Raw genomic sequence first — 15,434 nt, 5'->3', positions numbered from 1 at the left:
GTATCTCTGGTGCTGATAATGATGGTGTTGGTGCATACCAGCGGGCCACCCTCTCCTCTAGCTCCCGGAGCAGGTCTCGGTTGAGCTGGTATAGCTGAGGCAGGTAGTAGAGGATCTGGGTTAGAATACGCTCTTCAACCACTGGCTTGCCATTCTGACGCGTCGCCTTGGCAACTGCGTCCCGGAAATCCTGCAGGGAGGGAGGGGGTTAATGCTGACAGACGAATGAAGAGAACTGACACAGCGACAACAGAGTGGTGGGAGACTAATTAACACACACATACACACACACAGCTGCAGGGCGGAGAGGCGTTACACAGTACCGCACAGGAACACCTGGTTATCACCTCATAAACATGTGTCCCTCTGCATCATACACTAACACACACAACTGAGTCAGCACTCTCACACTGCCCAGTGAGCCAACACACACATCCAGGTGGAAGGAAGTGGTGAGACAACCAGGGCATGGTCCCAATGTCCTGGTGAACACGGTCACACACCCACAATAAAACACACACTGCTGCAGTGTGAAGGACCGAAACATGTACCGTTGAAGTCAGAAGTTTACATACACTTAGGTTGGAGTCAATAAAACTTGTTTTTCAACCACTCCACAAATTTCTTGTTAACAAACTATAGTTTTGTCAAGTCGGTTAGGATATCTATTTTGTGCATGACACAAGTAATTTTTCCAACAATTGTTTACAGACAGATTATTTCACTTATAATTCACTGTATCACAATTCCAGAGGGTCAGAAGTTTACATACACTAAGTTGACTGTGCCTTTAAACAGCTTGGAAAATTCCAGAAAATTATGTCATGGCTTTGGAAGCTTCTGATAGGCTAACTGACATCATTTGAGTTAATTGGAGGTGTACCTGTGGATGTATTTCAAGGCCTACCTTCAAACTCAGTGCCTCTTTGCTTGACATCATGGGAAAATCAAAAGAAATTAGCCACAAGTCTGGTTCATCCTTGGGAGCAATTTCCAAACGCCTGAAGGTACCACGTTCATCTGTACAAACAATAGTATGCAAGTATAAACACCATGGGACCATGCAGCCATCATACCGGTCAGGAAGGAGACGCGTTCTGTCTCCTAGAGATGAACGTACATTGGTGCGAAAAGTGCAAATCAATCCCAGAACAACAGCAAAGGACCTTGTGAAGATTCTGGTGGAAACCGGTACAAAAGTATCTGTATCCACAGCAAAACGAGTCCTATATCGACATAACCTGAAAGGCTGCTCAGCACGGAAGAAGCCACTGCTCCAAAACCGCCATAAAAAAGCCAGACTACGGTTTGCAACTGGACATGGGGACAAAGATTGTACTTTTTTGAGAAATGTCCTCTGGTCTTATGAAACAAAAATATAACTTTTTGGCCATACTGACCATCGTTATGTTTGGAGGAAAAAGGGGGATGCTTGCAAGCCGAAGAACACCATCCCAACCGTGAAGCACGGGGGTGGCAGCATCATGTTGTGGGGATGCTTTGCTGCTGGAGGGACTGGTGCACTTCACAAACTGGATGGCATCATGAGGATGGAAAATGATGTGGTTAGACATCAGTCAGGAAGTTAAAGCTTTGCCACAAATGGGTCTTCCAAATGGACAATGACCCAAAGCATACTTCCAAAGTTGTGGCAAAATGGATTAAGGACAACAAAGTCAAGGTATTAGAGTGGCCATCACAAAGCCCTGACCTCAATCCTATAGAAAATTTGTGGGCGGAACTGAAAAAGCGTGTGCGAGCAAGGAGGCCTACAAACCTGACTCAGTTACACCAGCTCTGTCAGGAGAAATGGGCCAAAATTCACCCAACTTATTGTGGGAAGCTTGTGGAAGGCTTCCCGTAACGTTTGACTAAAGTTAAACAATTTAAAGGCAATGCTACCAAATAATAACTGAGTGTATGTAAACTTCTGACCCACTGGGAATGTGATGAAAGAAATAAAAGCTGAAACAAATCATTATCTCTACTATTATTCTGACATTTCACATTCTTAAAATAAAGTGGTGATCCTAACTGACCTAAGACAGGGAATTTTTACTAGGATTAAATGTCAGGAATTGTGAAAAACGGAGTTTAAATGTATTTGGCTAAGGTGTATGTAAACTTCCCACTTCAACTGTATCCCTAGAAAACATGTCAAAAGTCAAGTCAAAATATAATGAAACACATTATTGTACACAACATATCAAATGAGAACCATCCTATAGGGTATAAGGGAGGACTTAAGTGTGAAACAAAAATAAACACAGCAGACACACACACACACACACACACACACACACACACACACACACACACACACACACACACACACACACACACACACACACACACACACACAGGATTAGCCGAGGCATTTATATGTCTGGGGGTCCTCCACCCACTCACTCACTGCAGGAAGCAGCTGTTCTGTGGCCAGGGGCAGCCATGGAGACTGGAGAATGTGATTTGACCTCTTCAAGTCTCCCTCTCCCCCCTCTTTCTCTCCGTCTCAAAATGAATCCCATAGTGGGTCCTGTTTAAGGCAGAGAGACAAGGGGACACTTGACCCTGAGTGTGTGTGTGTGTGTGTGTGTGTGTGTGTGTGTGTGTGTGTGTGTGTGTGTGTGTGTGTGTGTGTGTGTGTGTGTGTGTGTGTGTGTGTGTGTGTGTGTGTGTGTGTGTACCTGCAATTCCCCTTTCGGGCAGTCTGAAAGCCACTCCCAAGAGGAAATCTAATGTCGACCCTGCGGCCGTCTCAGACAAATTGTGGGTTTAGAGAGATTTTAGAGACTAGGCTATGCGAGACAAATAAAGGCTGTATTAAAGCATTTTTCCTTTAAATAAATAAAACATTGAAATCCAACACACAGTCTATCTTCCGCTGCAAAATCAAATCCTTTTTAAGAGCCCAGGACAGCTTGACCTGGCTGGTACAGTTGACCACCTCAGCCTGACACAGCCCAGCACTGCCCAGTAGACCAGACCAGTCCAGTAATCACCACAACACCAGCACAGCGAGTTAACAACACTCATCAGAGATCCCACACACACCTGTCACCTCCCCCTGAGACCAACATCAACGCACCCAGCTCTGTCGTCACGGTTACCTGCTCCACTTTTCACCCCAACAGGCACAGAGCAGGGACGGTATTCCACCCACCAGGCAGGAGCAGTGAGCTAGCTAGCCGGTAATTAAATATAATGAAACAACTCTAGCCTATGTTTCCACTCTATAAAGCCACCACTTGAAAGTTGAAACTAGCAACACATGCTTGACTCCTTAGCTCCGTTTATGATTTAGAAAATGTGAGTCTCAGTGTTTATTACTGATCCTGCTAAGTGGAACAACAACAACCGTTCTACCAGAGACAACTCCACGGCTGAGTACTGCTGCCTCAGGGGCAGGGGAGAAAGGCAACACAGCTCAGCTAGTCTGAAGGCTTGCTGAGTAACACCACTGAACACACAGATAACACACAGGTAACACACAGATAACACACAGATATGGTGCTCATCAAAAGCCCAGAGGCTTAACTGATACTTACTATGTGAAGAAGCTTCAGCACGTCCACAAACCTGGAGGGAGAGGAGATGGGTGTAAAACATTATACATGACAAAAGAAAACACACCCACCGCTAAACTAAAAGGAAAGATTCTGTGGTATATTCTCATGATAAAGTCATTGATTGGGTGTGTGTGTGTCTCGGGTACTCACACTTTCTCAGAGCTCATGATCTCCTGGGCGATATGCACCATCTTTTTCCTCTTCACCTCGTCCTCCTGCTGGAACGACAGACAGACAGACAGACAGACAGACAGACAGACAGACAGACAGACAGACAGACAGACAGACAGACAGACAGACAGACAGACAGACAGACAGACAGACAGACAGACAGACAGACAGACAGACAGACAGACAGACAGGAGAGTCAGACAGATAGAGAGTCAGACAGATAGAGAGTCAGACAGAAAGACAGATAGACAGAGAAAAGCACAGCATTCAGTCCATGTAGTGTAAAAAGCTGGCTAGCCATATTCTAAACGGTACAGACATACTTCCACTTACAAGGTCACTGCAGCCCACCATCTGACTGTCCTGCTATAGCATGCATAGGCACAATAATCTGCTCATTTGCTGTTTCTAAACAGACACTCAACAGAGATTATGTCCGAAAGCAGAGGTGCCGTTTGACACGTCTCTTTCCCTCGCTACTCTCTATCCACTTCAGCTATCTTCTCTGTCCTCTGCACTCTCCCTCCCTCGCTCTCTCTTTCAGTCTGATAGTGAGTGGTCTGGGGTGGAAATGAGGCGGTCTTCATTTGGACAGCGGCCTTGCCCTTGCGTGACTGAAGGGGCCTCCTGCTCCTAATTGTGTGTGCGTGTTTTTGTCTGTTACAGACACAGGCTTTTAGAGCAGGGGTTCTTAAACTTTTTCTGCCTGGGACCCAGTGTTTTCCTGGGACCCAGTGTTTTCCTGGGACCCAAGCTTAGGAACATATGCAACTATACATAAACATCGGTACATTTCATTGCCCTTATGCCTAAAAAAAAAAGCAATATAGACAAAAACAACAATGAAATACCCATTAATCTTTTAAAAACACTCTTATATATCTGTCTAGGTTGGAACTGTTGCGGTTAAAATACATAAATAATTTAATTCTGAACTGGAATAAACAGATTGATCACATCACACAGATGTATAACAGAACACACACACACACAGGCTTTTTGACCGTGCAAAACTCAGTAACAGTACAGATAAAACAATTCTGGCCTACTGTACATATTACTGTATAAATGATTGTTGATAGAAAGTCTAGGTTGGAACTGTTGCTGTTAAAATGCATATTTTTTTTATTCTGAACTGGAATAAACTGATATATCACATCACACAGATGTAGACCAGAAAACACACACACAGTCCTAATGAGAGGTCTGTGGCTGGTTGAAGTTTTCAACAAACATGTCTATTCTGGGCTCAGTTTCTGACAGTGCAACACTGAAGTCATGCTCAGCATTGACACTGTTCTGTACTTTAGAACCCTGACTTGCATAGTTATGTAGAGCCAAACTGGATCAGAACATCTACTGCTTTCTCAGTCAGGCAGGAGACCCCTTCCTGCTGCAGATGAGCAACCCAGAACTGTGAGTGTTTGCCCCCAAAATAATCTTTCTTCAAACAGTTTAGAATAAAAAGTATTACTTGTAACAGCAACAGTTCCAACCTAGACTTGTTTTCAACAACAATGTCTACAGTAAAACGTACAGTGGGCCTGAATTTTTCATCTTCATCTGTACTGTTTCTTAGGGTTGCACTACCAGTAACTAGTTAGCTGGCTTTGGCTAACGTTAGCTATTAGCTGGTTAACGTTACAAGGCCAGGGGATTGTTTGAAAGATAAACTCACATTTACTACTATGAGAGATAGTGCTCCCTTATTTCTGCTTATCATCACCTGTTATTAATAAATGACAACAATGCCTTGTTAGTTGACTTACTTTTCCACTGTGGAAGCAGTGTTTCCTGAAGCATTCTGCCCTGTTCTGAAAGAACTCCCTGGGTTTACCGTCATGCTGTGGATGTTTGGTCAGGACGTGTCCTTTTATTACATTTGTGGGTTTTGAGAGACTCATTACTAAGCACTTCCCCACACAAAACACATTGTGGGCTCTCCTCGTTATTTCTCAAAGTTTGTATGAAAGAGACAAAGTCATCGCTGTATATCCGTTTCATGACGATTGAGCTCAGTCAGAACTTGTGGCTAGCATGAGTCCATTTCATGACAGCGGTGAGTGATGGCGAGTGGGAATAACAAGTCAGTGGTTTGAACCACAGCAAAAAGATCCGGTAAACCTCGAAGAACACGGGCATCCCCCTCTACCTCTCCCACTCGCGCAGCTGCCAAACTGAGCAGAGAGCGCAGCTGCACTTGGCCAAATCAATTCCTGTAATTAATGCAATAATTATACATTTACGTCGCGACCCACAATTAACAGGTACGCGACCCCATACTTTAAGAAACAATGTTTTAGAATATCATGCACAGGGTCAGACAGGAGTTTCAGAGTTATTCCTGCCCCCTAAACCCTCTATGTCTGACCCCCCCCAGACAGAATGACAGCTCCATCACCTGCAGGCAGTGTGATATCCCCCGCCTGCCTTTCTTTCCTTCATACAGCCCTGTGCCCAGCACCCATTTTGGCTCCACGACGCCTGTCTGATAGTGTCGTTATCACTCGTGTTACGCCTGCCAATATCCTTCCTGTTATACCACCAGTCATCGCTGTCGTTACTCTGGCTCAGTAACATCCCCTCTGTTATCACTCACGCCTCACTGCATGGCCAAAGGACCTACCAGAGCAAACACATCTAAAGAGCCCTACCGCAACCTTATTGACAAGGCCGCCACCTCCACTGTGTATCTGGGTGTGTGTGGTACGAGCGCGTCCTCCTGAGCCAGTGTTGCAGATGGTGTGACCATCACCAGTTAATAACAACCACATAAGGATGTGTGTGTGTGTGTGTGTGTGTGTGTATTAAAGATAGCTACCTGTCTGTCTTCTTCTGACAGCTCCAGGTGCTCCTTGCTGGAGGTGGAGCTGTTGTCATCCTCGTCAGAGCTGTGGACTTCCTCCTCAGAGTGAGCATCGTCCAATCCATGCCAGCCCCTGCAGGCAAAACAGGAAGTCCCGGTCACCGCATTATCCTCATGGTTATCAGCCAGAGTGTGTGTGCACTTACACATACAGTATATCCATGCAAGCATACCACATACACACACTTCTGAATGGACTTTTGAATGTTTTATGGGAACAGTAATTGGCACGATGTCTCTATAGCCATGGGACTAGGATGATCACCAGCCTGAAACACGGATGTCAATACTTTGTCCACAGCTGTACTCTGGTAAACATAGTTGCCATGAAGACTCCACAGCCAGCCTTGTCTGCTGGCAGCTGGGCACCAGCCTGCTCTTCAGTCAGCTGATACAGGTCTGTCTGCTGAGTGGCACAAGTAGCAACATGTGTTTGTGCCACTAATGTTTTCATCTTGGCTTCACAGCCTTTCCAGGAGATGTTATCACAGCTGGATGTTGAACCAAACAAACCCAAAGTACTGTCTACTTTCTAATCTGGAGGGCTCATAAGATACTGTCACTCTCTTTATTTTGACTACTTTGTCTGTCCCTTGCCCTCTCTCTCAGCTACACCTCTTTCCCTCTACGCTTATCTCTCCTTCTTCCCTCTATACCCTGTTTCTCTTCCCTACCCCCCATCTTTCTCTCTTTTCTCCCATTCTTTCACTCTCTCTTTCTCTTCCTCTCTCACTCCATAGACAGGACTTCCTGCACACTGGGTCAGGCACAGAGCGCCTCTTGTTTACTGCCTGAGGCTAGTTACATAAACTGAACAGGCTCAGATGCTTGGGAAACACTACAGATTCACGACACACATACACACTCTTTCAAATAACCACAACGGCACACACATACACACATGCATGCAAGCACGCACGCACACACACAAGCATGCACAAATGCAAGCATCTTTCAAACGATGAAGCACACATAAAATCACACAGTGAACGATAAACACTAATATTATCCAACTGGAGTACCAGATCTGGGCAGCTAGATATATGTGGAAGTGTTGCATACTGCTCTTTACTGCTGAACTCCTGAGTGTAATATTTCCCTTCACCTGCCCTTCTATATACCCGTCCTGTAATCTGACTGACCGCCTTTGTCTCATGGCCCCAGAGTGGCTTAGCAAAATACTGGTCTGAGCACGCACACAACTGCCTTTTGATATATGAGGTAAACACACACACACACACACACACACAAGAACACTTGAATGAGGATGTGATTACAGTGAGTTGGGAGGCCTGACTCTTGTTATCAAGGACCGTGTCCAGTCCATTCACCCATCCACACACGCAAATATTTTCCCGTCCAATACAGTAACAAAATATTAAATTACGTTGAGTCAATCGAAAAGCGGTTTACTGAGAATAGGAGAGAGAGCGAGAAACTGAAAGAGAGATGGGAGAGAGAGATGGCAGAGAGAGAGGGAACGGGAGAGAGATGGGAGAGAGAGATGGCAGAGAGAGAGGGAACGGGAGAGATATGGGAGAGAGAGATGGCAGAGAGAGAGGGAACGGGAGAGAGATGGGAGAGAGAGATGGCAGAGAGAGAGGGAACGGGAGAGAGATGGGAGAGAGAGATGGCAGAGAGAGAGGGAACGGGAGAGATATGGGAGAGAGAGATGGCAGAGAGAGAGGGAACGGGAGAGATATGGGAGAGAGATGGCAGAGAGAGAGGGAACGGGAGAGATATGGGAGAGGAACAGGAAGAGATGAGAAAGCGAGAGCAAGAGAGTGGGAGGGAGGGAGGGAGGGATGGAGGGAGGGAGGGAGGGAGGGAGGGATGGATGGAGGGAGGGAGGGAGGGAGGGAGGGAGGGAGGGAGGGAGGGAGGGAGGGAGGGAGGGAGGGAGGGAGGGAGGGAGGGAGGAGGAGAGAGAGAGGCTGGTGGTTGGTGGTGGTTTGTTTTCCCTGTTCAGAGTGCAGTGTGGCGTTTCTGTGATTTTCAGACATTTCCTGCCCTGGCCACTGAAAATAACCCACAGGAAAACAGCCCAACCTGTTGCGCATCAATGCTCTATTCACAGCCTGGAGGACTAACGCTGAAGCTAACTCTCACACTCGTACAAGCACAGCATGCTAATGCTAACTCTCACACTCGTAAAAGCACAGCCTGCTAATGCTAACTCTCACACAAACACAGCATGCTGGTCTACATTGTAAGTACTATGTAATAACGGGTATAGTACACACAATGTAGTTTACATTGTACCCGACATGGTAAATGCATAGTTTTAGCACCAAAGTGGGACCAAGACTGCAAAGTGAAAACTAACTCTCACACAAGCACAACCTGGGCTAAAAACACTGGCCTAAATACTAAAATACTTTCGGTCTCACTGTGACACAGTACACACACACACACACACACACACACACACACACACACACAAATAGAAACCACTAAACACAGTACACACACCCTTGGCATTGTTCTAGGCTCAAAATCAAAACATTTACTGTAAATTGCTCGAGTCTCTCTTTCCAGGATATCGGATTCATGAAGCATTAAAGCTCATTAAAAGTGACACATCTATGACTGTCGTGGTACATTAACACTACGGTAACAATAAGTAGCATGGTGTAATAATCCAGTTATTTACTGTAGGCAACTAATGATCAAAGGATTATGATCAGCTCTGTAACTCTGGATTCGTTGAAACCTAAGTCGCCCATGACACACGAGAGGCACTATGCAATCAGACAACAAAATGACACACACACACTCCGTTGAAACCTGACCCAGACCCTCTGTGTGTGTAGACAGAGGAAGAAAGAATTCACACTCACGCGCACACCACACACACACACTGTGACACACATGCTGTACCTCTCATAGTCAATGGAATGGGGTCGCTTATAGTCGCAGTGGCTCTCGTATGGATCCTGCACCTCGTAGACGTCTGAGTCACTGTGTCTGTGTGTGCTTGGGTCCAGACTGTGTGTGAGTGGCCAGCCCAGCCGTGCGCTGAGGAAAGGCAGGTTCATGTACTCCGGTATCTCCTCATACAGAGGAACGTTCTCATACTCTACCGACCCCTCTCCATCCCTGCCAGACACCCCCGCGCTGCCGTCGGACTGGTCCACCGTCCTCCCCCCCCCGCCCGGCTCCACGCTGGTACAATCCAGAGACTGGCCGCTTCTGGCCAGTAACCGTGGCAACATCCTGACAGACAACCGCAGCTCTAGAAGCTTCCGGAAGGAAAGGCTCCTCTTGGTGCCGTCGGCGCGGGCCAGCAGGTCAGCCGAGGAGAAGGACTGGGCCCTCTGTTTCCCCCCCAGCAGAGCTGCTTTCCCCTGGGGGGCCCCTCGGCCGCCGCTGCTGTGTCTGGAGGAGCTCTGCCTGCTGAAGAAGGGCCTTGGGAAGCGCCAGGCTGGTTTCTCCTGTGGGGTGGCAGGCAGTTCCCTCATGGGGGTGTTGGCGTGGTGCGGAGGAGGTGGAGGGGGGGTGATGGACGGAGGGGCACCCGCTGGCAGGCTGTGTCTCTGGGGCTTCCTGGGGGGGGCCCTGGGTGACCCCCCCTCTTCCGCCGAGCTGGCCTTCATTGTCATGCCGACGGGGGGCGGGCGGCAGCTGAGCTTGATCTGTTTGGGCAGGCTCCGGGTGATGGGGTAGCGCTCAAAGTCTCCGTACCCATCCTCAACTTCCTCTTCCTTCTCCTCCTCTTCATCCCCTCCTCCTCTTCTCTCTGAGGTCAGAGCGTTAAGCTCAGGCTGAGAGAGCAAGTCCAGAGAGTGGGAGGTGTTTCGGTTGAGGGAGGCTCTGTGGAGGCGGGGGGAGAGGGACTTCTGTCTAGGTGGAGGCACAGGGTGAGGCTCCTCTTCAACTTCAGGGTCCTGGGAGGGTGAGGGACTGTCATACACTCCCTGGGTGTGTTCTTCCTTATCTGAGGTGAGACATCTCCCCCCACTCCCCTCAGTCTCCCCCACCTCTCCCCCCTGTGTGCGGTTCTTTGTCTCTCCCTCCTGGGTGCTGGCCTCCAGGCCGTCCTGCCTTACCAGGGCTGGCTTACGGGGCTTACGTGGCAGCGGCACGGGCAGGGGCTTACTGGGGGCGGCAGGGACCGAAAGGTCAGTGGGTAACCTGGGTATTCTGGAACACTGTGTACTGCTGTCTGCGTGGGAGGGGGTGCTGTCAGGCTCACTGTCCATCTGGGTGGGGGTGAGGGAGGGTGGTAAAATTTGTGGGGGGCTGCGGGTGGGTGGAACAGTCTGAGAGGGGGTGCGGGTGGGAGGGACTGTCTGTGGGGGGGTGTGAATGGGGGAGACATCCAGTGGGAGGATGAGGGGAGTGGGAATTGTGTCGCTCTCATTGCTGTCTATATTACAGCTGTCAGTGTATGTCCGTTCTGCATTCGAAGCTTTAGTCTCAGTCTGTGTAAGTGTCTCTGCCACCTCAGGAACATTACATGACTGGTCCCCTGACCCAGTCTGATACTGCTGACCCTCCTGTCCTTTCTGGTTCCTCGGTCTCTCCTCTTTGTTCCCCTGAAGCTTCTCCTCATCCCTGCTCCCCTCTCCATCCCTCTGCCCCTCCTGTCTCTGGGGTTTGTCCTTGAGCCTGAGACGGAGGGTGTTGGTCACTCCTCCGCTCTTCTCACTGTCTCCGTTCTCTGTTTTACCCGGCCGATTGGCTACCAGCGTTCCAGTGCTTTCTGTTGCATTCCTGTTTGGCCAGGAGCCGAGTGTATCGCTCCCGACCTCTGTAACGTTCCCATTCCCTAGTCGTTTACATTGGGAGCAGTCCTGGAGTCCGCAGGAGCACGTAGGAATGATGTAGTCCGAGTCGTGCAGGATGGGCTGCGACAGGATCCCGTTTCTGGAATTGAGGAAGGAGAGGCTGTCGTCCCCAGCCCCGCTGCACTCCTGGGATGGGGTTTGGGGTACTCTGGGTCTGGGGGGTGGGGGAGAAGCCGGGGCTGCTGGGGCGGAGGGTTTGGAGAGGCATGGTTTGGGCGCCACAGCAGGTTTGGCTCTCTTTAACACGGCAGGGGAGGGTTGGGTGAGAAGGGGCGAGGGTTGGGAAGGCTGGGAGAGGAGAAGATCAGGTTTGGGGGCGATGGGAGGAGGCGAGAGCTTCACCAAGGGGGCGAGTTTGGGTTTGGGAGCCACTGGCGGCTTCTTCACACCTGTAGAGAATTAGAGGAGGAGGAAGAGAGAGGAGTAGATATTAGACAATGCTGGGGAGGGGGGCTGCTGAAAACACACACGTCACAGGAGGCAAAGAAAGAAGTGACCCTTTAACCTTTATGGCTGTTTAAAGGCACAAACTGGAGGCAAAGAGCAAAACAGAGCGCATTCCACTGCCCTGCTGTAATGCATGCACTGCCCTGGATATCCCTCGAACCCCCCCACCACCTCATCGACACATACCAACCAGCCAGCAGCAGCACACAGACAGCTGGTGGGGGTAAGAGAGGGCAGGGCAAGGGTCAGAGAATCAACCCCTAGAGGTCAATGGGATTTTTAGCTCACTAAGGAAGGTTGGGCGCAAATGGTCAGAAAGGGAAGGAATGAAAGAACCAAATGATTCCTGTACTCATATATCCAATCACGAGCCTGACCAAAACAGTCAACCGTAATGGTTCACTGTGTTCTGTCTGTAGAGAAAAGCTGAACAATCAAGAAAAACGAACTATAACCTAAGCGACATCACATCTCCCTCTAATAAAACACTTTGATGGTAATGCAGTTACTGTGTGAATGTGTCTCTACGCTGGCACCAGACACACCCATGGCAGGCTGAGCCTGCACTAAATGGAGAACTGGATTATGAATACAGACCTCTGCATTGAATATGAGACACTCAGTTTTATTGACATATATTTGGCATTTGTATGTTAAAACATAATAGATAAATCATTAATTGAAGCCATTTTGGCCTTACCCAGGCCTCCTTTAATATGCCAGTGTTTGATCTGTAGGTGTTACAAAGTAAAAGATGGTGTCATATGAAGCTTTACCGCTTGCTCTGTGATATGAATAGTATTTTGATTTTAACAACACATTTCTTACATACATTTATGAATATTGCAAAATATAAACAGTAATATTGAAAATATAAAATGTTTGATTTGGCACATTTTTCTATATATTGTTGAACATAATATTCTCTGCTAGTTTTATACTTATGGCCCATTTTATACTTAGAAATTACAGCCCGCACTTTACTTATAACAATGCACATACAGCAAATCACAGAGGGTGACCATTTTGAATTCATTTTCACATTCACTCTGTTTGTAATGCTTACAAATTGGATCATAATTCTAAAAGTAGCAGAGGTCCTATTCTGGAACTTTGATATGCAGGTAGAGCATATAATGTTCAACAATAAATTGAAAAATTAGCCAAATCAAAAAATACATATTTTCTAAATTCATGTTTTATTTTTCTATATTTATAAATGTACAGTACCAGTCAAAAGTTTGGACACACCTTCTCATTCAAAGTATGTTCTTTATTTTAACTATTTTCTACAATGTAGCATAATAGTGAAGACATCAAAACTATGAAATAACACATATGGAATCATGTAGTAACCAAAAAAGTATTAAACAAATCAAAATATATTTTATATTTCAGATTCTTCAAAGTAGCCACCCTTTGCCTTGATGACAGCTTTGCACACTCTTGGCATTCTCTCAACCCGCTTCATGAGGAACGCTTTTCCAACAGTCTTGAAGGAGTTCCCAGAGATGCTGAGCACTTGTTGGCTGCTTTTTCTTCACTCTGCGGTCCAACTCATCCCAAACCATCTCAATTGGGTTGAGGTCGGGTGATTGTAGCACTCCATCACTCTCCTTGGTCAAATAGCCTTTATACAGCCTAGATGTGTGTTTTGGGTCATTGTCCTGTTGAAAAACCAATGATAGTCCCATTAAGCAAAAACCAGATGGGATGGTGTATCACTGCAGAATGCTGTGGTAGCCATGCTTGTTAAGTGTGCCTTGAATTTTAAATAAATCACTGACAGTGTCACCAGCAAAGCACACCCAGACCATCACACCTCCTCCTCCATGCTTCATGGTGGGAACCACACATGCAGAGATCATCCATTCACCTACTCTGCGTCTCACAAAACATGGTGGTTGGAACCAAAAATCTCAAATCTGGACCAAAGGACCAATTTCCACCGGTCTAATGTTCATTTGCACGTGTTTCTTGGCACAAGCAAGTCTCTTCTTCTTATTGGTGTCCTTTAGTAGTGGTTTCTTTGCAGCAATTCGACCATGAAGGCCTGATTCACATAGTCTCCTCTGAACGGTTGATATTGAGATGTGTCTGTTACTTGAACTCTGTGAAGCATTTATTTGGTATGCAATCTGAGGTGCAGTTAACTCTTATGAACTTATCCTCTGCAGCTGAGGTAACTCTGCATCCTCATTTCCTGTGGCGGTCCTTATGAGAGCCAGTCTCATCATAGTTCTTGATAGTTTCTGCGACTGCACTTGAAGAAACTTTCAAAGTTGTTGAAATTTTCCGGATTGACCTGTCTTAAAGTAATGATGGACTGTTTTTTCTCTTTGTTTATTTGAGCTGTTCTTGCATAATATGGACTTGGTCTTTTACCAAATAGGGATATCTTCTGTATACCACCCCTACCTTGTCACAACACAACTGATTGGCTCAAACGCATTAACCTGTTAGGGCTAGGGGGCAGCATTTGCACGTCTGGATAAAAAAAATGTACCCGATTTAATCTGGTTACTAATCCTACCCAGTAACTAGAATATGCATATACTTATTATATATGGATAGAAAACACTCTAAAGTTTCTAAAACTGTTTGAATGGTGTCTGTGAGTATAACAGAACTCATTTGGCAGGCAAAACCCTGAGACATTTTCTGACAGGAAGTGGATACCTGATGTGTTGTATTACCTTTAAACCTATCCCATTGAAAAACACAGGGGCTGAGGAATATTTTGGCACTTCCTATTGCTTCCACTAGATGTCACCAGCCTTTACAAAGTGTTTTGAGTCTTCTGGAGGGAGATCTGACCGAACAAGAGCCATGGAACGATGATGTCCCATTAGACACCTGGCGCGCGAGTTCATGTTGGGTACCCTCGTTCCAATACGTTATAAAAGAGTATGCATTCGTCCACCTTGAATATTATTCATGTTCTGGTTAAAAAGGCCCTAATGATTTATGCTATACAACGTTTGACATGTTTGAACGAACGTAAATATATTTTTTCCCCTCGTTCATGACGAGAAGTCCGGCTGGCTTAGATCATGTGCTAACAAGACGGAGATTTTTGGACATAAATGATGAGCTTTTTTGAACAAAACTACATTCGTTATGGACCTGTGATACCTGGAAGTGACATCTGATGAAGAGAATCAAAGGTAATGGATTATTTACATAGTATTTTCGATTTTAGATCTCCCCAACATGACGTCTAGTCTGTATCGCAACGCGTATTTTTCTGGGCGCAGTGCTCAGATTATTGCAAAGTGTGATTTCCCAGTAAGGTTATTTTTAAATCTGGCAAGTTGATTGCGTTCAAGAGATGTAAATCTATAATTCTTTAAATGACAATATAATATTTTACCAATGTTTTCTAATTTTAATTATTTAATTTGTGACGCTGACTTGACTGCCGGTTATTGGAGGGAAACGATTTCCTCAACATCAATGCCATAGTAAAACGCTGTTTTTGGATATAAATATGAACTTGATAGAACTAAAAATGCATGCATTGTCTAACATAATGTCCTAGGAGTGTCATCTGATGGAGATTGTAAAAGGTTAGTGCATCATTTTAGCTGG

At 46.4% G+C, this 15,434-nt stretch overlaps 1 protein-coding gene across 2 annotated transcripts in view; it reads right to left on the bottom strand.

Annotated features, from left to right (window-relative positions):
- LOC106576296 (FYVE, RhoGEF and PH domain-containing protein 6) overlaps positions 1-15,434 on the bottom strand; it is a 28,296-nt gene that overhangs the window by 10,661 nt on the left and 2,201 nt on the right. For both annotated transcript variants that reach the window (XM_045699910.1, XM_014153387.2), the window contains exons 2-6: positions 9,487-11,785; positions 6,562-6,679; positions 3,720-3,787; positions 3,549-3,579; positions 39-190 (exon numbers count right to left, since the gene is read on the bottom strand). In XM_045699910.1, coding sequence (XP_045555866.1) covers positions 39-190; positions 3,549-3,579; positions 3,720-3,787; positions 6,562-6,679; positions 9,487-11,785 — 2,668 coding nt within the window. The remainder of the gene's footprint in view (positions 1-38; positions 191-3,548; positions 3,580-3,719; positions 3,788-6,561; positions 6,680-9,486; positions 11,786-15,434) is intronic.

The sequence above is a fragment of the Salmo salar genome, chromosome ssa17 (genome assembly GCF_905237065.1).
Source record: "Salmo salar chromosome ssa17, Ssal_v3.1, whole genome shotgun sequence".
NCBI classification, from domain to species: Eukaryota; Metazoa; Chordata; class Actinopteri; order Salmoniformes; family Salmonidae; genus Salmo; species Salmo salar.
This window is presented reverse-complemented; position numbering and strand designations above follow the sequence as displayed.